We start from the raw sequence: 21,377 nt of genomic DNA, 5'->3' as shown, positions 1-21,377 counted from the left end.
TTAACCCAAAGTAGCCTAAGTGTGAAGAGAAGTTAATTTTTTCACATAACCGAACAGAAAAAAGCAGGGAGCTACACCTGGACCAAGGCTCACGTGCTGTCAGAGCTCAGCTTTTCCAAATTTTTGAAAATCTGCTCAACCCCTCCTTCTCTCTCCTCCCCTCTCCTCCTCTGCTTCCTTATCCTAACCACCCCCATCCCTCTTCCCTCTCTGCCTTTCCCCATGAATGCTGGCTCCTTTGTAAAACGGTACAGCTACGCTGTTAAAAAGAATGCCAGTTTCTTATAAAACTAAACATTTGCTTACCATACAACTGAGCTCTTAAGCATTCATCTCAGAGAAATGAAAGCTTATATTCACCCAAAAACCCGTACACAAATGTTTCTAAAAGATGTATTTATCATAGCCAAATACAGGAAATAACTCACATGTCTTTCAATAGGTAAATGGTTAAATAAATTGTGGTGCATCCATATCACAAAATAAAAATAAAGAAAAGGAACCAGCTCATGATACATGCAGTTAACTGAGTCTCTAGAAAATTATGCTGAATGAAAAAGTCAGTCTCCAAAGATGACTTACAAAGATTAATTACTAGTAAGTAATTTATATAACATTCTTAGGATAACAAAATTATAAGTCTGGAGAACAGATTAATGGTTTCTAGGAGTTGATGAAGGGGTGGAATCGGGAGGGAGGGAGAGTCTATAAAAGGACAATGTGAGAGATGTTCATGTTGATGGAAACTTTCTGTGTCTTGACTGTATCCATGTCAGTATTGTTAATATTAATATCCTACTTGTGATATTATACTACAGTCCTGTACTGCATTATAGGAAACCACGTTATGGTTATACAGGATCTCTCTGTATTATTCCTTGTAACTGCATGCCAATCTATAATTATTTTTAAAAAGTTTAATTTAAAAATGGAGGTCAATCAGTATTAACAACTGATAAACAATATATTGCTCTTTCATCAATTCCCAAATGTTCCATTTTCTTGAAGGAAATGGATTCATGTTTTGTCTTCTTATAAATAAATTGAATTACTTTGGCTTGACATGAGTTATTTGAAAATGAAATATCTGTAGAAACTTGAATAATACCAGTGGAACTGTCTCTTGCCAAACTATTGCACTGCTAATACTTTTTCCAAATACGGACTTTTCCACTTATTTTTGTTAGAAGTGGAAAATTCCTTTATCAAGTATAATCTGAATACTAAATAAATCTTCACCTGATTTTATTTGTTAGCTAATTTTAGTAAGGCAACAATCACTTCAAAATCAATTCCAACTCGGGTGCCTGAGTGGCTCAGTGGGTTAAGCCTCTGCCTTCGGCTCAGGTCATGATCTCAGGGTCCTGGGATCAAGTCCTATATTGGGCTCTCTGCTCGGCGGGGAGCCTGCTTCCCCCTCTCTCTCTGCCTGCCTCTCTGCCTACTTGTGATCTCTCTGTGTCAAATAAATAAAATCTTTTAAAAAAACTCTATAAAAAAAATCAATTCCAACTCTATAACAGGCAAAAACCCCCAAAGACAGTGATCATTTAAAAACCACTGCATATAATTCATAAAAATAATGTGTAATCAATCAACAGATTTTGCTCTTACTTTCCCTACTTAGCACAATACTTGTCAAAGTGAATGCAGTCTTCTTAGATCAAATTTTTAACACTATGACTATTCTTTTCAAACATATGATATTTTCATTTATAAATTAAAATAGCATCATATGTCCTAAAATGTGAATAATGTTGCATAAATATGACTAAATCACATTTGGCTTTATATGTAAATATATTACAATTTATTAAATATATTTGAATTAAATTAAAATATTAAATATATTTAATAACATCCATATTAAACTTCCCAAATCCCATAGTGAATTTCAAATGGATGGCAAATGTGTCTGGAAACATGTTACAAAATTCACTATATCTGAAAAATTATTTTGAGTGATATACTGAAATACAATTTAGTTAGACATATTCACCAATGTGTTAAAAAAAAAGACCTTTATCCTACGAAGTAGACAACTGTTATTCAAGGTAAGAATAATTGTCACACTATAAAATAGAAGAAAGGAGATTCAATAAATAAACTACAAAGGACTGGTTTGTTTTGTTATAAGGCCATCTCATGGGTTTTACCTTTCTAAGTCTTTAAGATTCATGGGAGCAAGAGCAGAAGTTGCCAAGATAGTACACAGATTTCTCTCTTACTACTTCCCTGCTTTCCCCAACGATGACATCCCATATAACCAGAGCACGTGATCAAACTGGAGAAATGGACATTACAATGTTATTAAGTAAATTAGAGACTTTATTTGGATTTCATCAGTTTTTACATGTGCTCATTTTAATTTCTTTGTGTGGGTATAAGTATTATGAAAATTTGTCACATATACATATGAAAATTCTCACTTATAGATGGCATTTGAAGTTGTGGTATTAAGTAAGATCTTTAGAGTTAAAGAGAAGAGTTGAGATCAGAACCCTGGAAAATACGTTAGGGGTGGGTCCAGGAAAAGAGCAATGAATGAAAACAAGAAATTGTTGGTAAATAGGGGGATATTTAGGGAGAATGATGTCCTGGCAGCCATAGAAAGAGAGTTTCAAGGTGACAGGGACGGCTGCTGAAGGCACAAGGGGTAAAGTGAGGACTACAAAGAGGCCATTGGACCTGGTTACTTGGTCATTAATATCTTCTGCCCTAGCAGTCATGGTGGAATAGAACGAACCAGAGGTAAGGAAGTGGACACAGGGAACTATGAGATGTCTAATGAGGAGCAGTGAATGCAAACGAGAGAAATGGAAGATAATAAATGAAGTAAGAATCCAAACAAAACACACACAAAGGAAGAGATGACGTGTAGGAAGGAGGAGGGCTGTTCCTGATTTTGACCTAACTGAAGAGAAAAGTATGTCTTGCTAATGAGTCATGTTTAACTTAGCAACTAAACATCCATGACCTCAAAAATTTTCCTTTCACAGTTGTTAGTGTGAATCAACTCAATAAATATTTATTGAACACCTATGCACGCTGGGTCCTTCCAGAGAAACAAAGGCAAGTAAGATTTAACTGCTGCTGCCTAACAAGCTTTCAATTTAATAATGGAGTTTTCAGTTTAATATTAGCATTTGTATGCTGCATTCCACCTTAGTTTGGGGGAATGAAAAGGAGCTAGCCAACAGAAGCACATTCCCAGAAGATGAAAGAGTCTGTGTAAAGTACAGTAATGTGCGAGACTGGGTTTTCCAAGTTTTAAAAGAAGCAGTGGTGAACAAAGGGTGGACGAACTAGAGGTGAGTTTGGAGAGGTGAGCAGAGGATACGTTTTGTAGGGCCTCAAAGACTATAGTAAAGCATGGATTTAATTTTCTGTACAATAGGAAGCCACCATAGGGTTTTAAGCACTGAAAAGTTTACAGTGTTTGAAAGGTTGGCCCTTGGAAAAGGTACTGAATTGAAGAAGGATGGCTAAGAGACGGTGGCAGCTTAAATTGGGGCAGTAGCAGCATAAATGGAAAGAAAAAGACACATAGAGTTGGAGCTAGAGTCTGTCTCTCCATGTTCCTCACTGCTGGGTCCACTGATGACCTATCCCATTCTTGGGTGAATCCTCATGAAAATAAGAATTTTGTTTCTGGCTTCAAATAAGGGTCTATGGGAAAATGATTCCTCAGTCCTGATCTGTTCTTTCCACAATCAAATGGAAGTCCAAGGCTGACCCAGGAGTCCCATTGGTGACCCCTGGGGAGTGTGCATTGGTCCCTTGATGGCAGCTCACTCCTCTCCCATGCTGTGGATCTCATCATGTAGAACTGCACCCCAACACCTAGACCAAAGTTCCTGTTCCCATTCTCATCCACAGACCTGAGTTTCTGGTTGAGTCTGATAAACAGATGTTAGTGACCGATTCTGGAGAATCATGACAATGTCAGGGTCACAGTTACGACACCACTGTGGCATGTCTGGCCCTATAAATGTTGCTGAATTAATGGCTAAATTAGCTGTATTTGGAAGACAGGAATTGCCATGTCATAGGAGGGAAATTGATACTCCTACCAGTTTGGGCCAGAATGATACCAGTGCTAAGTGGTACAGTCAGGATGCAAACTCGGGTCTCTGACCCCAGACTCCATGAAAACTTGTATATATAGTCAACTAGACAAAAGCCAAATAAAAACAATTAAATGTGGAAGTTTTAGAGTTCATATGAATGCTTTAATAGGGAATTGTCTCAGTATTTACTCACTTATGAGCTACCTTAAGAGATAAGTTGTGTTAATAATCACTTACTGCTTCCAGACTGTATTTCTGCCAGTCTTTAGTCATGACAGTATACAACATGGCTTTGATACTCATTTTAATCTGATTTTATAAAAACAATATATCATCTTAAACATTAAATGAATCACTTTAACAGTTGAGATTGTACTTTTCAAATAATATTTAACATCTGTACCATCTGAAAATCTAAAAGCAAAAATATAGAAATTAAAAACAGAGGACCAGTGTTCTATCCTTTGGCTAAATAAATTAACAGATAAATGTGGTTTCAGAATTTTAAAATTTTGAGTGTGAGATTCAGGGTCATGATGAACGAAATAACACAGCTCAAGCTGACTTCCTTTGACATGGTAATTAATATAATAGAAACAGCAGTGCCCTCTTGCCTTAAATGTACCGAAAACTGAGATTGTAATTTAATCAATTTCAGGCACTAAGGAGATGATTTCCTGGAATACATGTCATCATAATTTATAATTTTTAAGGCATTTGTGTAAATGTTTAATAACTAGATATAAACTTGATTTTTTAATTTTTTAAAGATTTTATTTATTTGTCAGAGAGAGAGAGAGAGCATAAGCTGGGGAAGGGGGGGGAGGAAGAAGCAGGCTCCCCATGAGCAGAGAGCCTCATGCGGGACTCAATTCCAGGACCCTGGGATCATGACCTAAACTGAAGGCAGATGTTTAACTGACTGAACCACCCAGGTGCCCCTAGATATAAGCTCTAAATGTTATACTTACTCTTTCTTGATACTTTTGGTTCTTTTCTCTAAGTCTTCTTATTTGAGCCATAAATCGTTCTACTGCATTTTCCTTTATTTGACAGCTGATAATAAACAAAGATGTGTTACAATTATTTATCAAGGAAAATTAATGAGACAAATTTAAAAATTAAACTATTTAGAATGAAATAAAGTATTGAATATATTAAAAAAAAAAACCCATTGAGCGATCCGATACCTTCTTAAGTGGATTTTTCTGTTTGCACTTCTGAGTATATTTGACTCACTAAAATATATATTGGAGAGACAACTTCAAGTTTTTTTCCTAAATCACTCCCCATTTGTATTTCACAATCATAATTTTTATACTTTCTAAACATCTATAAATAACTCAGCTTAGAGGGAACCTAGGGAAGGGCATACAGAAAACATGCTTTCTAGAATTCTAAAAAAAAATTCAGACAAAAATGACAAAACACAGGCTTATAAGGGCAGGCACATCTTCTTGAAATAGTAAGATAAATGAGGCACACCTAGGGTTCAAATTCTTTAGTGTGTCGTATCTTCTATGAATAATAAAAGCTTTCCTGACACAAACATATTTCTTTAATATGCAGCAAGCACCTGTTGAGTATCTGTGAGGTACAAAGGAGAGATGGGACAGTGCAGAAAGACTTTGGTGTAGGCCATTTGACAGCTATTTGAAGGGCTAAGTATATCTCTATTACCCAGCAAATCTTGTAACTTTAAATCTGAGACCAAAGTAACATGATGGAAGCAGCTTTGTGTAAACACCCTGCCTCAATTAAAACAGCAAAAATAAAAACACAGCACCCCTGTGGTATAGTGAATAGAGAGGTCATTACAGAATGAGAAACATCGTGTCTCTGTCACCACTCACCTGGATGACCTCAGGCAAGTCACTTCCCAGAGCATCAATTTCCAAGCCATCAGTGGTGAGAACAATACCTAACTCTAATCCTTTGAGGATTAAAATGAGAAATTGCCTGCGAATGTTTCTAGCATAAAGTGAGTGTGGAGTGCTTAGTAAATTTCAGTTGAACTTGAATTTGAATTTGAATCTTAGCTTCTTGGCCCTTCCTCCAAAATACCATTTACATGTGTGACAGCGTGTATTCAGTAGAGAGAAAATGAGGCTCCTTCTTTCCCAGTGATGAGAAAATGCAACATAAAAACAAAACAAGCAATTCCTTTAGTGGCAAAAGTGCTCTGTTGGATGCTATCAAACTTGGACTTCAGTCCTGCTTCTCCACCAACAGCCTAAGGACTCTCAACCTAGTTAGGCCTTGGCTTACTCCTCTGTAGGTAAGAGTATTAAAGAGAATTGAAGGTGAAGACTCTACACTGTTTCAGTTCTCCAGTTCTGCAATTTACATCGATCATCGTTCCCTTTCATGCAGTCACACGGACAACACATACAGCAAATGGGGGATTTAAAGAGCTGCTGCTCCGTGCCCAGTATTGTTTATGGCATTATGGAGATAGGGTTGAACAAGACCTCCATGATCCTTGCCCCCAAGGAGCTTCCGTTTTACTAGGCAATAAAGAAGTAAACACCCAAACATATTACTTACCCATTGTTATGGGGGAAATAACAGGCCATGTTTGACAAGTGACTACTATACACAAGGTGGTTTCCACACAGTAGGAGGTATAAACCTTTTTACTTCTCACCTAAAGTTTCCGGGTGGGGGCACCTGGATGGCTCAGTCAGTTAAATGTCTGCCTTCAGCTCAGGGTCATGATGCCAGGGTTCCAGGGTTGAGCCCCGTGTCAGGCTCCCTGCCCAATGGGGAATCTGCTTTTCCTTCTCCCTCTGCTGTCCCCCCTGCTTGTGCTCTCTCTCTCTCTCCCTCTCTGTGAAATAGATAAATAAAATCTTTTAAAAAAAAATAAAGCTTAGATGTGCAAAAATTCTGAAGGGGTGCCTCCTCTATCTCCCATTTTTAAGGAGAAAAATTAAAGTATTGTAAATGAGAATTATCTGAGAAAGCCCTATGCAAATGTATACAAATTATGCAAGTTCTACAATTATAAATACGGCAAACTAATTCATTCCCTGCATGGGCAAAGCAGGCAAATGAATCTCAAGTATATGGTGGCCCCCCGCTGACACCGAGTCTTTGGGTGGTCTAGTTAATAGACTGCTTCCTGGCTTTGGCTGAGAGGCTTCCTTGGTGAAGACTGAGCATGCAAAAATGGGTCTGGAGACTCCATCCAGCCCCAACCCCAGATACTGCATGGCACACACTTATACTAAAAAAATATTTCTCATTTATTTGAAATTCAAATTTAACCTGGCATTGTGTACCTTTATTTGCTGTATCTGGCAACTTGACACTTAAGTCGACCACCTCTCTGTTCAGAGCAGTTAGGAGCCAGTGACCTGGGGCTTTGTCTCGTGTTCCTTGTGAGCAGTTCAGAAAGATTTTAGTGACACCAGCAGGCCTCGGGGGCAATTCTGAGGGGCCCTAAAGGTTTTGGTGGCTCCATTGCCCCAGTTGTGGCTCACGTGGTAGTTGTAGGTCTAAGTTAGCTGAGCTTTTTCTTGGAATTTACTTCAACCTCCATGCGTCTCATGAAGATGAAACTGAACTTCAGAACTCAACACTATTAGCCACTATGAGAATTCAAGCTTCACTGTTCTCTGTATATTTTTTCCTTTTCAGAACTCCCTCAGAACCCATCGTACATACATGTCACACTAAATACTGAAGCAAGTAGGATGATAAGCCAATGAGGTAATATATATTAAAGTGGTTTGAAAAGGATACACACTATTCTAAAACTCAGTGATGTGAAATGGTTAGTAATACAACAGGTCACATTTCCCCTTCCCTCTCTGTATTATTAAGATGTTACTAATGTGTCAGTTTTCTCCCTTCAGGCAATTTCATTGAAAATTCTGAGAAGGAAAACAAATATATCTGGATTTCTTTCTTTTTTTTTTTTTTTTTTAAGAAAGAGAGAGTGAGAGCTTGGGGTGGGAGGGGCAGAAGGAGAGGGAGAGAGAATTCCAAGCAGACTTGAGCACGGAGCCCGATGTGAGGCTCCATCTCATGACCTGAGTTGAAAGCAAGAGATGGACACTTAACCAACTGTGCCACCCAGGTGCCCCTAAATCTGAATTTAAAAAAAAAAACTATGTTCTTATCTATAAGAACATATCCTATAATCATATCCACCTCTATCTCTATAGCTATGTTCATATTCATTGTAGAAAACTGGGGGAAAAACAAGTATAAGGGACAAAATTAACACCACTGTTACCTAGAGATGGTGATCACCTCAGATTTAGCATTGGTGGTCTCAGCTCTTCAAAAACAACCCCAGAGGTTCATGACTTTATTTTGGGGGGGATAGATAAAAAATGTTTAGTTGGTCAGAAATCACTGACTACCTACTATGTGCTTCTAGCTCTTTATTAGATGAGAACAATCTCATAAGAGAATTATAAGATGCTGCCAGGGGATCCTTGGGCAGTCCTTTCTCAGAAAGTGAGGGGGCTGTTTTGGCTCTTCATCATGTGATAAAATTTCCATCACCTGGGAACACATGGAATGGGTCACGTGTCACTTAGCAGGGCATGGTGCAGCAAGGCTTTTACTCTTGCAGTCCCTGAGATTATTTGTTTATTCTTAACAAAGAGAGAACAAAAGCACGAGATGTTCAATTTATATCTTGCATTAAATCGTGAGAATTTTAAATGTTTGTCTCTTTGTAAACCTCTGTTAAAGAACAGAAATACTGGCCTCTGACTGACCTAGAAGAGAAAGAGACAATTGTATGTGGATGTCATCAACGTAAACCGTAGGCGCAGACTAGAGACCAGGTTGTGTTCGCAGAGCCCGACTTTTTGTCCCCCTCTCCAAAGATGAGATGAGGGAAGTTTCCGTTACGCTGACAAATGAGTGCAAGTGACTTCTGGTTATAACTTAATGTCTCAAGTGGAAAATAAAAGAGAACTTTGTTAAAAGTCCCTTCCTATGGGTGTTTCTCTCTTAGTGTTCTGGCCCGTTCACTCCCTGTCCTCTAAAAAGAACAGACAGATTTGAGAGACTCAAGAAGGAGATGGATTTTCTTTGAATGTTGTTAAAAAACAAATCTCTGGAAGGCCAGTGTCACAGACTGGTCACCAGCATTCCGGGCTCCATCCTTGTTCCCCTCCAGTAAGTAGTTCCCAGTCCCGAATCCCACGTGCTTCACAGGGCGTGGCTTATCTCACCCTTGCTGATAATGCCAGTCTGCTCTTAACCTCTTCTCCCACTCTCTGCCTTCTCTCCGTTCCTAGACTCTGAAAAGCTCTCCCTGACACCAGTGTCTTTCCCATAAGCCTTTGTCTCCAAAACACCTGCTCCTCTGCTGGATATCAGCTTCAACGTCACTCCCTCCAACAAGCTTTTCCTGACCCCTCTGACCATTATCAAGTCCTTTAGTTAAACCATTACACAGGACCATATACTTTTTTTCATAGCAACTTAATGGTAGCTATGCAATTTTTTTAAAAAAGATTTTATTTATTTATTGGACAGAGAGAGAGATCACAAGTAGGCAGAGAGGCAGGCAGAGAGAGAGGAGGAAGCAGGCTTCCCGCTGAGCAGAGAGCCCGATGTGGGGCTCCATCCCAGCACCCTGGGATCATGACCTGAGCCGAAGGCAGAGGCTTAACCCACTGAGCTACCCAGGATCCCCTAGCTATGCAATTAAAAAAAAAAAAAAACTTGAAGTAGTTATCTAATGTCTGTCTCCCATGCCTCATCTGGGTAGGAACTGGATGGTCTGTTTGCTGATGTCCTCTAGCACTTGCCTTGGACTAGGTAAACATTCAAGTACTTGTTCAGTAGATGCAAGAAGTACATGTCTTTTTTTTTAAAAATTTAATTCCAGTATAGTTGGCATACAATATTATATCAGTTTCAGGTGTACAATATGGTGGTTCAGCAATTCTATACATTATTCAGTACTCATCATGGTAAGTGTGCCCTTAATTCCCCACACCTATTTCTCCAATACCCAACTCCCCACCTTCCCTCCGGTAACCATCCTTTTGTTCTCTGTAGTTAAGCGTCTGTTTTGGGCTTGTCTTTCTTTTTTTCTTTATTCATTTGTTTTGTTTCTTAAATTCCACATATTTGTGAAATCATATGGTATTTGTCTTTCTCTGACTGACATTTCACTTAGCATTGTGCTCTGTGGATCTATCCATGTTGTTGCAAATGCTAAGATTTCATTCTTTTTTATGGCTGAGTACTATTTCATTAATTTATATATATATTTATATATCATATTATTTATATTTATAATAATCATTATAGTTATAGTATATAATTATATAATTTTATAAATATACAATTATATATTATATATAATAAAATATGTGTGTATATATATATATATATGATATATATTTATATATTCCACTCATCTATCAGTGGACACCTGGGCTCTTCCATAGTTTGGCTATTGCAAAGAATGCTGCAATAAACATAAAGGTGCATGTATCCCTTTGAATTACTGTTTTTATATTTTTTAGGTAGTGCAATTACTGAATTACAAGGTAGTTCTATTTTTAGTTTTTTGGGGAACCCCCATACTGTTTTCTGTGTGGGGAGATTATTTGCATTCCTACCCACATTTGACGAGGTTCCTTTTTCTTCCTTGTCATCCTCGTCAACACTTAGTCTCTTGTATTTTTTATGTTAGCCACTCTGACGGATGTGAAGTGATATCTTTCTTTTCTTTCTTTTTTTTTTTTAAAGATTTTATTTATTTATTTGACAGAGAGAGATCACAAGTAGGCAGAGAGGCAGAGAGAGAGAGAGGAGGAAGCAGGCTCCCCGCTGAGCAGAGAGCCCCATGCGGGACTCGATTCCAGGACCCCGGGATCATGACCTGAGCCGAAGGCAGCAGCTTAACCCACTGAGCCACCCAGGCACCCGTGAGGTGATATCTTATTATAGTTTTGATTTGCATTTCTCTGCTGATGAGTGATGTTGAGCACCTTTTCGTGTCTTCTGGCCATCTGGGTATCTTCTTTGGAGAAATGTCTGCTCATGTCTTCTGCCAGTTTTCAATTAGATGTGTGTGTGTGTGTGGACTAAGTTGTATCAGTTCTTTATATATCTTGGATACTAACTCCTTTTGGATATGTAATTTGTGAATATCTTCTCACATTTAGTAGGTTGTCTTTTAGTTTTGTTCATTGTTCTTTTGCTGTGAAAGCTTTTTATTTTGATGTAGTCCCAATAGTTTATTTTTGCTTCTGCTTCCTTTGCTTCAGGAGACATATCCAGAAAAATGTTGCTATCACTGATGTCAGAAAAATTACTGTCTCTGCTCTCTTTTAGGATTTTTATGATTTCAGTGTCACCTTAAGTTCCTTAGTCCATTTTGAGTTTACTTTTGTGTATGGTATGAGAAGGTGGCCCAGTTTCCTTCTTTTGCATGTGACTGTGCAGTTTTCTCAACACCATTTATTGAAGAGACTACTTTTTTTTTTCATTGCATATTCTTGCCTCCTTTGTCAAAGATTGGTTGACCTTATAAGCATGGGTTTATTTCTGGGCTTTCCATTCTGTTCTGATGATCTCCATGTCTGTTTTTGTGCCAGTTTCATATTGTTTTGATTACTACTGCTTTGTAGTATATCTTAAAATCTGGGATTGTCATACCTCCAGTGTGGTTCTTTTTCAAGATTGCTTTGGCTCTTTGGGGTCTTTTGTGGTTCCATACAAATTTTAGGATTATTTGTTCTAGTTCTGTGAAAAATGCTATTGGTATTTCGATAGGGATTGCATTAAATATATAGATTGCTTTAGCTGGTATGGACATTTTAACAATATTTGTTCTTCTAATCCATGAGCATTGTTTGTATCACCTACAGTTTCCTTCCTCAGTGTTTTATAGTTTCCTGAGTACAGGTCTTTTACCTCCTTGGTTAAGTGTTATGCCCAGCTATTTAATTCTTTTTGGTGAAATGGGATTGTTTTCTTAATTTTTCTTTCTGCTACTTCATTATTAGTGTGTAGAAATGCAACAGATTTGTGTATATTGATTTCGTATCCTGCAACATTCTTGATTTCATGTATCGGTTCTAGTAGGTTTTTGGTGGAGTCTTTTAGATTTTCCTTTTTTTTTTTCTTTAAGATTTTATCTATTTATTTGACAGACAGAGATCACAAGCAGGCAGAGAAGCAGGCAGAGAGAGAGAGAGAGAGAGAGAGGAGCAGGCTCCCTACTGAGCAGAGAGCCAGACGAGGGGCTTGATCCTGGGACCCTGAGATCATGACCTGAGCCGAAGGCAGAGGTCCAACCCTCTGAGCCACCCAGGTACCCTTGGATTTTCTATAATGGTGTCATCTCATATGCAAATAGTGAAAATTTTACTTCTTCCTTATGAATATAGATGGCTTTTATTTCTTTTTCTTGTCTGATTGTTGTGGCTAGAACTATGTGGAGTAAAACTGGTGAGTGTGGGCATCCTTGCCTTATTGCTGACCTTAGGGGAAAAGCTCTCGGTTTTTCCCCACTGAGTATGATGTTAGCTGCACAGTTTTCATATATGGCCTTTATGACATTGAGGTATATTCCTTCTAAAACTACGTTGTTGAGGGTTATGAAATAAATTCTTATGTGGAAAGGACTGAAATGAACTCATTCACTCCCTAAGAATTACACATTAAGACACTTACCCTCTGCCAAAAGCTGAGGTTCAAAATCTCCTCAGGGATTTGCTATCTATGAATTGGATACATCGTAAACATAGAATAGGTATTACCTCTAGTTTTGTCTCCAGCTCCTGGGAGTAAGACACTGGGGAATATTTTTATTAAAAATAATTGCACAATTTGGATTTGATTTCTATTATCTCTGGAGATATTACTCATTGGAACATCTAGAAATGAAAAATCTCTTACTCTTCTATAAATGTACATGAACTATTCTATGTTGTGCTTTAAGAGGTTAAGTCAGCCAGCTGTTATATACAAATTATATATACAGTATGTGGGAGAGTGACAAATAATACATCAGAGGGAGAGAAGGAGCCAAAACCACATTATTGAATGTTGTTTCATTGCTACTACTTGGAATATGTTATAGTCAAATTTCAAAACTTTGAAAAGTATGCACATGGCTAGCTCTCTTGACAGGTTTTGAGTGTATCACTTTCCATTTGGAATTATAGAAATCTTAACAGTGATTTCCATTTACAGATGGGAACATTTAGATTCCATAATCTAAGCTTACTGGTAGTTGAGAAGTGCTTCACTGGTAGGCAATTTGACTTCTTTGTGTGGCCCATATTGAATATCCTTCTTATTTGCTTTCGCTGTGCTATCCATTGGGTTGCTTAGTTAGTAAGAAGCATACCTGTTTAGAAAAGAAATAGGAGAAGTAAGTAAATTCTGTCCTTGCCCCCTACCTGTACTTATTCAAGATGAAGAACTTCTGGGACTTAATTTAAAACTGTTTTTTCCACTCAGGTTTCGATGTCCCCAGACCTATTATCCACTGCAGTGCTGGGGCATCATGAATTAGTGGGTTCCTGAGTCTGATAAGTTCCATGTTTGGCCAGGTATAGCACTTCCCCACCCAAAACTTTCTAAGAGACTCATCCTCTGTGTTATCCGTCTACATCTGTTGTCCCTATCAAACTTTTTTAAAAACAAGGACTAAACTTTTTCAGTTATTTTATTTCTCCACAGTGTTTGGCAACGTGCACTGCCCATAGTAGCAGATCAGGAAATGTCTGTTAATTTTTTAAAAAATTAAGATAAGACAAAAGCACAATTTTCTATGAGCACCAAGAAACTGGAATTGAAAAGACTTAGGTTTTGCCAGGGTTGTTATAAAGAGCAAATAAAAGCATATTCAAATGGTTTTTTAAATGGCTAAGAGGTTTACAAATGCAAAATAATAGTAATAATAACTTTTATTAATAGTAACTATTCATCAGCTATTAATTGCTTTTTAAATCAGTAATAAAAATTATAAAAAATAACATATTTTAAAAGAAAAAAATCAGGTCACTGTTCAAACATTTTTATAGTAAACAGGAATACCTCATGGATAGATTTTTTTGGTATAGGTACTAAAGTACTTCTTTTCAGATTATATGGTCTTCTGTTACATATTTTTATCTTTTAATTTCAATTAATCTCAAAAAAATGAGTGCCTAAACTTCAATCGGTGTATTAGTAGTTGAGTGTGGTAGAAAGAATTTAGCCTTTGTAATTATTTATTTAAAAGACTGGAAACTCCATGAGAGTGGGAATGATATAATTCTTCTGCATTAATCTATTTCCCAGTAGATTACAGATGGGAACATTTAGATTCCATAATCTAAGCTTACAAGTAGATGTACAAGAAATCCTCATCAGAAGAAAGAAATGGATGGATGAATTAGGCAGACATGTTTTAATCCCAGATCCACCACCTGTTGTCTATGTGACCTTGAGAAGGTACTTAATCTTTCTGAGCTTCAGTTTCATCATCTGTAAAGTGAGAGCAAAAATATTACTCTAAAAGCCATTGTAAGGATTAAATATGGCCATTTGCTTAAAGCTCCAGATCATGCTTCTTCAAACTCCAGGTAACTGTAAAGAAGAGGATGTCTGCTTGCTGCCAAGTATGATGATATGTGGAAAAACTAATGCATGCGGTTTGCTATTGTCAACCCTCATCACTGACTTGGGTCCCTGAACTGGCATCCACATAGATCACTGAGATCCACAGTGGAAAATCTCGCTGAGATGAAACATGTTTTCCTAGACCTCCAGCTCAGTCTTTGTGTCTGAGACTTTTCCAGCCGACTGTGTTCATTTCTCTACATTAACAGATTCGAGTATACCTCAATGCAAACATTCTCTGATACCTTCCAGCTGAAAAGCACACAGATTACACAACAGAAAGATTTAGCACATTAGGACAGAATAATATATTCAGTGGTATCATCTCAGAGGTGAAAGTTTTGTGAACAGTTTCATAAACGACACACTAAAATATGTCATTGTACCATCATGGTTCACAGAAATGTACCAGCTGAAAATAAGTGCTTTCGTTTCAGATGCAGAGTTGAATTTTAATATTATTTTCTATTTTAGAATTGGAATTTTTACCTTGACTATTGCATGAAAAGATAACATGCTGGTCAGTGTTTCATTTTGCAACAGTAGGTTACTATTTAACAGTGATTTTTACTATAAATATTTCATTTATAGTTAAAACAAATGGTAGCCTTGATCTCTCATTTTCTTTCTGAGTCATATGGAAGAGATCAAATGTTAGTGTTTCCACCTACAGTACCCATCTGGTGCTGGGGGGAAAATGACCTCATCTTGTTCAATTACTTCAGTTACCTGGCTCTGAGGTTTTCAACTCTTCTGCCTAAAGTATAATTAGTTACGTAACTGCAGCTCATGGCAAAGGGCTTTAATAAAATATGAGCGAAAATGTGGGTCCATGAAGCACAAATGATTTATGCATAAACTCTATTAATATTCATTGTTTCACTTTCCAGAAAATTAGTAAGCATTGGCTTGCCCTCTTATTAGATGCATTTTTGCAATGAGCTAATAACCTTACTTCAGAAAGTACTTCTACACTTGATAATGTCCCATAAGCAGTGGGGATTTTCATAAACATTTACAAGGATTTACAGTTCCTGACCATCTAGGGGATTTCTAACTCAGCAAAGGGTGAGAATCATGGAAAAAAATTTTCACAAAGTAACATAATCTTTCAGGAAGTTTTTGCATAGACTATTCCTGACAGAGGGACATCTAATCTGTTTATCAGGAACTGAAACTATCTAGTCAGCACTGGCTCTGTGAATGGCTTTACCTGGCCCTTAATTATAAAATAGGGAAAAGACAAGATCTCTACTCAGACAGATGGGAAGAAAGAAGCATACTCCAGCAGAACTTTAAAAAAATAATGAGCAACTTTAAAAGACTAGCAAGATCGTGCAGGTGATGAAGGCTCCAGAGATCTCTGCCCACAGTTCGACCTTTTCTGCATGTTTTTCCTTTCCCAGCGCTGTTGGGGCTTTTAGTAACATAAGCCATGGAGGGAGGGCTGGCGAGGAAGCACGGAGGCTCTATTTGAAAAACTCAGCTCTTTTCAGAGCGCACTCCATAACCACTTTCCATCAGAAAATGTTTCAAAATATATTCTCTGAATGCTTCTCAGTGAAAAGTAAAAAAAATCTGTTTGGGTAAAATGGCTATATAATGTTGTCTGTTTGGCTATATAATAGCCATCTTCTTCAAATGTACTGTTACCCCTTAATGCTTTACTCGGCCCTGCAAAATTACCCAAAAAACAAAGAGTGCATTCTCAGGATCCTGGCTCAATATGTAGAAAGTTCCTAATGACTTTTCTCATGACTTTGCGGAGCCATGAATATCCAGAAGCCTCCTAATGATTCTTTTCAAATTTTGTGGAGGCTGGGAGGGATGGCAGTTCTGCCCCGATACCTTTCTGGGCATTTGGAATGAATTCTGATATTTGTTAGCCAATGTTTTTATATAAATGTAGATTAAAATGGAAGATATTTACTTAATAGCATTAGTAATGGCAAAAGTTCTGAATAAGATTCCCTCAGAGGTTGAGAACAGAGGTTTAGTTAAAAGATCTCTATATGGGTGTTGGAAGTCTTGAGGTCTAGCTATTCCTGGCTCTGCCATGAACTAGCTATAAATACACAAATCTAATAAATAATAATAATGATGTCTACTCTCTCAATATAGTGTTAATTGCAGTATATATTTGAAAACATTTGTGGCATTCATCCTCATCAAAACACAACTCCTTTAATACTGAATAACAACTAATCACTTCAACAAACCATCTTTGGGTTTTCAAAAATATATTTTGGCCCATAGGCCAGCATCTCCCATAGATGCAAACTAGATGTTTAATAAATGTCTAATTTGAATGACCTAGAAATAATGTGTACTCACTTTCTTTACCAATGGCACTATTTACTTGCTCATAATATTGTATATACCCTTAATTTAGAAAGTAAATCTTATTTAAGTAGGCTCTGCGCCCAGCATGGAGCCCAGTGTGGGGCTCAAACCCACAACCCTGAAGTCAAGACCCAAGCCAAGATCAAGAGTTGGATGCTCAACTGACTGAGCCACCCAGGGGCCCTGAAAGTAAATCACCTTTAAATTCAAATTCTCACTTACGGTAAAATATATTTTTAATACTTTTTTAACGTTTTAGAAATACTCTTTAGTATATCATAAAAAGCCCTGAATTCATTTAAAGCCTTTTAGTAGTGAGACTATCACCTAAGAGTTAGCTTAAAACAAATTCATCCTTGCTTTTTTAATCAATTACGTATATACAGCACAAAACAGCTTTAAGCTATAAAACACAGCCAGTCTGGAGATGTGTTAAACCACTATATATTCAAATTGAGGTATTTAAAAAATATCTGGATAGAGGGGGCTGGTTGGCTCAGTCTCTGGATTGTGAGTTCAAGCTCCATGTTGGGTATGGAGCCCACTTAAAAAAAAAAAAAAGTAATAAAGTTAACTATTATTAATGTACCTGATATTTAAAAAATAAATAAAAATCTGGATAAATGATGTTTTTGACTTTCACTTGCCTAATTGATGATTTATATTACATTACCACATATTTTCTTCACCAACACAAATCCTTTGGTCAGTGGCACATTTCTGAACAGCAGTTCTCAAATTATGCTGGACTCTTACGTTAAAAATCAGTCTATCTTCTCCTCCAGAATTGTTCATGACATAGTTTGAAGAGCACTATATTATACTAACTTTTCTAGCAACCAGAACTACATTTCTACCCCCCAACTCCTGGTATCCTTCAAACTTAAAAATGCCACAGAAGAACAGAAACCTGGGCGCCTGGGTGGCTCAGTGGGTTAAGCCGCTGCCTTCGGCTCAGGTCATGATCTCAGGGTCCTGGGATCGAGTCCCGCATCAGGCTCTCTGCTCAGCAGGGAGCCTGCTTCCTCCTCTCTCTCTGCCTGCCTCTCTGCCTACTTGTGATCTCTCTCTGTCAAATAAATAAAATCTTAAAAAAAAAAAAAAAAGAACAGAAACCTAATCATGAAAAAAATATTGTAAGGATAAGGGAAATACATGTAGTATTTTCATCCTCGGGTGGCTCGGGTGGTGGAAGAGAACAAAAAGGCTTCTAGCTTCAAAGAACAGTGGTGAATATGAATCTACTGGAACCAGGTCTTGGGGTGGGGTGGGGAGCGGGATTCAAGGAAATCCATGAACTGTTATCAGACACACAATGATAAATGCCCAATCTTATCACTTTCCTTCTCTGCCTTCACAGAAATATATATGTGTATATATTTCTTTCTTCAGTGGGACATCTTTCCTCTCCCAGCCACTCCTCAACTCTCTCTTGCCAGCACAGAATTAATCATGGAGTCAGAAGGGGAGTGAAGAAGCAAGGTACTATACAAATCTAACAAATTAATCAAAGAAAGAAACTAAGTGTCCTCTTCAGAAGGATGTTTGCAGCCTCCAGCGCCAGGAGCGGAAGCCAGTCTGCGGACCGGGAGGGTGAGGAAGAGACCAGAAACGACACTCAGGGCACTCAGGGAGCACCCCGGCAGGAGGGCTCTGCGCGGGGCCCGAGAAGGATGCAGGCTGTGGGAGCCCTCACTCAAAAGGCATTCACAGAACTGGGAGTGCGGTGAGAAGAGCACTAAGCAGATGGAGACTTGAGTCCCAGCTCCTCCACTAGTGAGTTTTATAACCTCGAACACGCCGCTGAACCCCCTCTGACCCTGGGCGCTCTCCCATCTTTCCTGCCTCCGGTCAGGGTTACAAAGGAAGCTCAAACGCTTTGGGAATACTGTTGAGCCTCAAACTCCATACGAATGGAAGGATTCGTTTCCTGAGCAGGTACGGTGTGCTAGAGGCTGTGAGCGCACCGCGAGAGTTACAAACCTGAATTATATTTAGATGCTGCCCTCCAGGAACAGAAGATCTAGAAGAGAAATTAGCAACGCATCCGGGGGTGCTACTGCAAGGAGGAAAGAGAGAGCAGTGTTTTGAACAGATCAAAAGATCTCCTTCCCTTACTATCTCCTGCGTGAGCAGGGGCGGGCCCATGAGGACCCCTCCTGGCGGTTTTCCAACGGTCCAGGAGCAAGGAGATCGCCAGGAGGACGCGACCCCGGGCCCCTGTGGGCTCGGAGCCAGCTCCGAGGGCTGGTGGGGGTGGGGCGGAGATGTCAAGTCTTAAGTGTCAGACTGGAAGGAGTCAGGGGCCGAGCGAGGAGCCCTGCCAGTCTCCCTACCTCCCCTTGACGGCTTCCAGGTGCGGATGCACTGCAGTGGATTCGCTAGTAGCGCGAGCAACCCGCCCGCGGACCAGGCCCACCCACACCGCGCCCGCAGCAGCGCCTTCCGTTTCCAAGGCGATGCACGCGCGAGGGCGTCCCCCTCCCGCACCCCCTCCCCGCGCAGACGCTACCCGCGGGCCAGGCGCGCCACCTGGTGGCCGCAAGGGGGAAGAGTCGGGGCGAAGGGCCCGCACCGCCCCTGGCGCCGCGGAGATGCGGCCCTCCCGCCTTCTTCCTGAGCGATTCTCACCGCCACGGCTCACCCTGCTGATTGCACAAAACGCCAGCCGCCTCCCTGCCTCCCCCCAGTGGCAAACCCATAAGTAGTGAGTTGTGTGGAGACGTGACATCCGGCTCTGCGCTGTGACCGTGAGACACACTTGGATCTGCGTGTCTGTTTCTTCAGTTTAAAGTGAGACACAGAGGCTGCTCCGTCGATTTCCAGGGGCTCGCAGCGCGGGGTGGGCCGGGGAAGGGGTGTGTGCGCACGCGCGGGTCCTGCCCCACTTGCCCAGGCTTCGCTGCTCTCTTCTCTGTTTTAAGAGTTCCTTTGGGTTTGACTCTAAACAGAACTGCAACCCCCTGGACTAAGTGTTTATATGATCACGTCCAGCTCTGAAAGACCCTTGATCCTAGTTTGCTTCTCGCTTTATTTTTTGCTCCTAAACCTCAAGAAAACCAACACAGATTTTGATTCCATCTTTCCCCTTCTTTCTACTTTTTGCAGCTCCGTCCTAATTCGAGGGGAAAATAGATCACAAGCCTACGACCTTGGAAGTTTCCCTTTTTTCTCCTGCATCTCCCCCTCATTCTCTGCCTCAAGATAGTTTCTTGCATCCTGGCAGCACCTACTTAGGCTAGTAACCCCCGAGTCAAACCGTTCTCTCTCTGTCGGGGAACGGAAGTGAGGCCCTCGCTTGAACAGCCACTCTTCGTAAATCGCCTGTTTGGCATTCTTGAGTTTGATTAACAAAGAATAGATTATCAGGTCGCCTGGGTGGCTCAGTTGGTTAAGCACCTGCCTTTGGCTCAGGTCATGATCCCAGGGTTCTGGGATGGAGCCCCATGTTGGGCTCCTCCTCTGGGAGTCTTCTCCTTCTCCCTCTGTCTCTCCACTGCTTGTGCTCTGTGTGTGTGTGTGTGTCTTGCAAATAAATAAATAAAATATTCTTAAAATTTAAAACATGAAATATTAAAAATACATTATCATGTTTTCTAATTAGATCTGTGTTATATTAATAAACAAATTGAGAACTTTAAAAAATATATATATTTTTTAATTTTTAATTTTTTATAAACATATATTTTTATCCCCAGGGGTACAGGTCTGTGAATCACCAGGTTTACACACTTCACAGCACTCACCAAAGCACATACCCTCCCCAATGTCCATAACCCCACCCCCTTCTCCCAAACCCCCTCCCCCCAGCAACCCTCAGTTTGTTTTGTGAGATTAAGAGTCACTTATGGTTTGTCTCCCTCCCAATCCCATCTTGTTTCATTGATTCTTCTCCTACCCACTTAAGCGCCCATGTTGCATCACCACTTCCTCATATCAGGGAGATCATATGATAGTTGTCTTTCTCTGCTTGACTTATTTCGCTAAGCAACAAATTGAGAACTTCTTAAAAGAAAGGAATGGAAACCATTAATACATATATTAGCTTTTGCTTGAGGGAGTTTTTCTCATCAGTAAAAAGCCATCCAAAAAAAAAAAAAAAAACCAGTTTGAGATAATTTATGTGTTCTACCTCATTTGAAACTTCCTTTATTCCATCAGTGTTATGTATTTGTTAAATGCCTACAGTTTGCTGTGATCCACACATCTGATAACGGATTTTTAGGTACTTTAGTCTTTCTTAGAATAACAACACTGGGATTGTGGGGTAAAATTATTAAATAGACTACAGATGCAGGAGGGGGGAAAAAAGCTACCAACAAAAATTTTTAAGTGTGGGGATTATTTCTGTTAAATGGAAAA

At 39.3% G+C, this 21,377-nt stretch overlaps 1 protein-coding gene across 3 annotated transcripts in view; it reads right to left on the bottom strand.

Moving 5' to 3' along the window:
- The window catches only part of CCDC83 (coiled-coil domain containing 83), a 54,834-nt gene extending 35,401 nt beyond the window's left edge, over positions 1–19,433 (bottom strand). For 2 of the 3 annotated variants that reach the window (XM_059391549.1, XM_059391530.1), the window contains exons 1-3: positions 19,352–19,433; positions 13,291–13,413; positions 5,042–5,126 (exon numbers count right to left, since the gene is read on the bottom strand). In XM_059391549.1, the coding sequence (XP_059247532.1) occupies positions 5,042–5,126; positions 13,291–13,385 (180 nt within the window). In that variant the 5' untranslated portion in view covers positions 13,386–13,413; positions 19,352–19,433. Of the gene's footprint in view, positions 1–5,041; positions 5,127–13,290; positions 13,414–18,998; positions 19,085–19,351 lie in introns of those variants that run through there. The other variant, XM_059391539.1, reaches the window with a different exon arrangement.
- Between the last annotated feature and the right edge of the window lie 1,944 nt (positions 19,434–21,377).

The sequence above is a fragment of the Mustela nigripes genome, chromosome 1 (genome assembly GCF_022355385.1).
Source record: "Mustela nigripes isolate SB6536 chromosome 1, MUSNIG.SB6536, whole genome shotgun sequence".
NCBI classification, from domain to species: domain Eukaryota; kingdom Metazoa; phylum Chordata; class Mammalia; order Carnivora; family Mustelidae; genus Mustela; species Mustela nigripes.
Note: the sequence above shows the minus strand (reverse complement) of the source record. Positions and strands in the feature narration are given on the sequence as shown.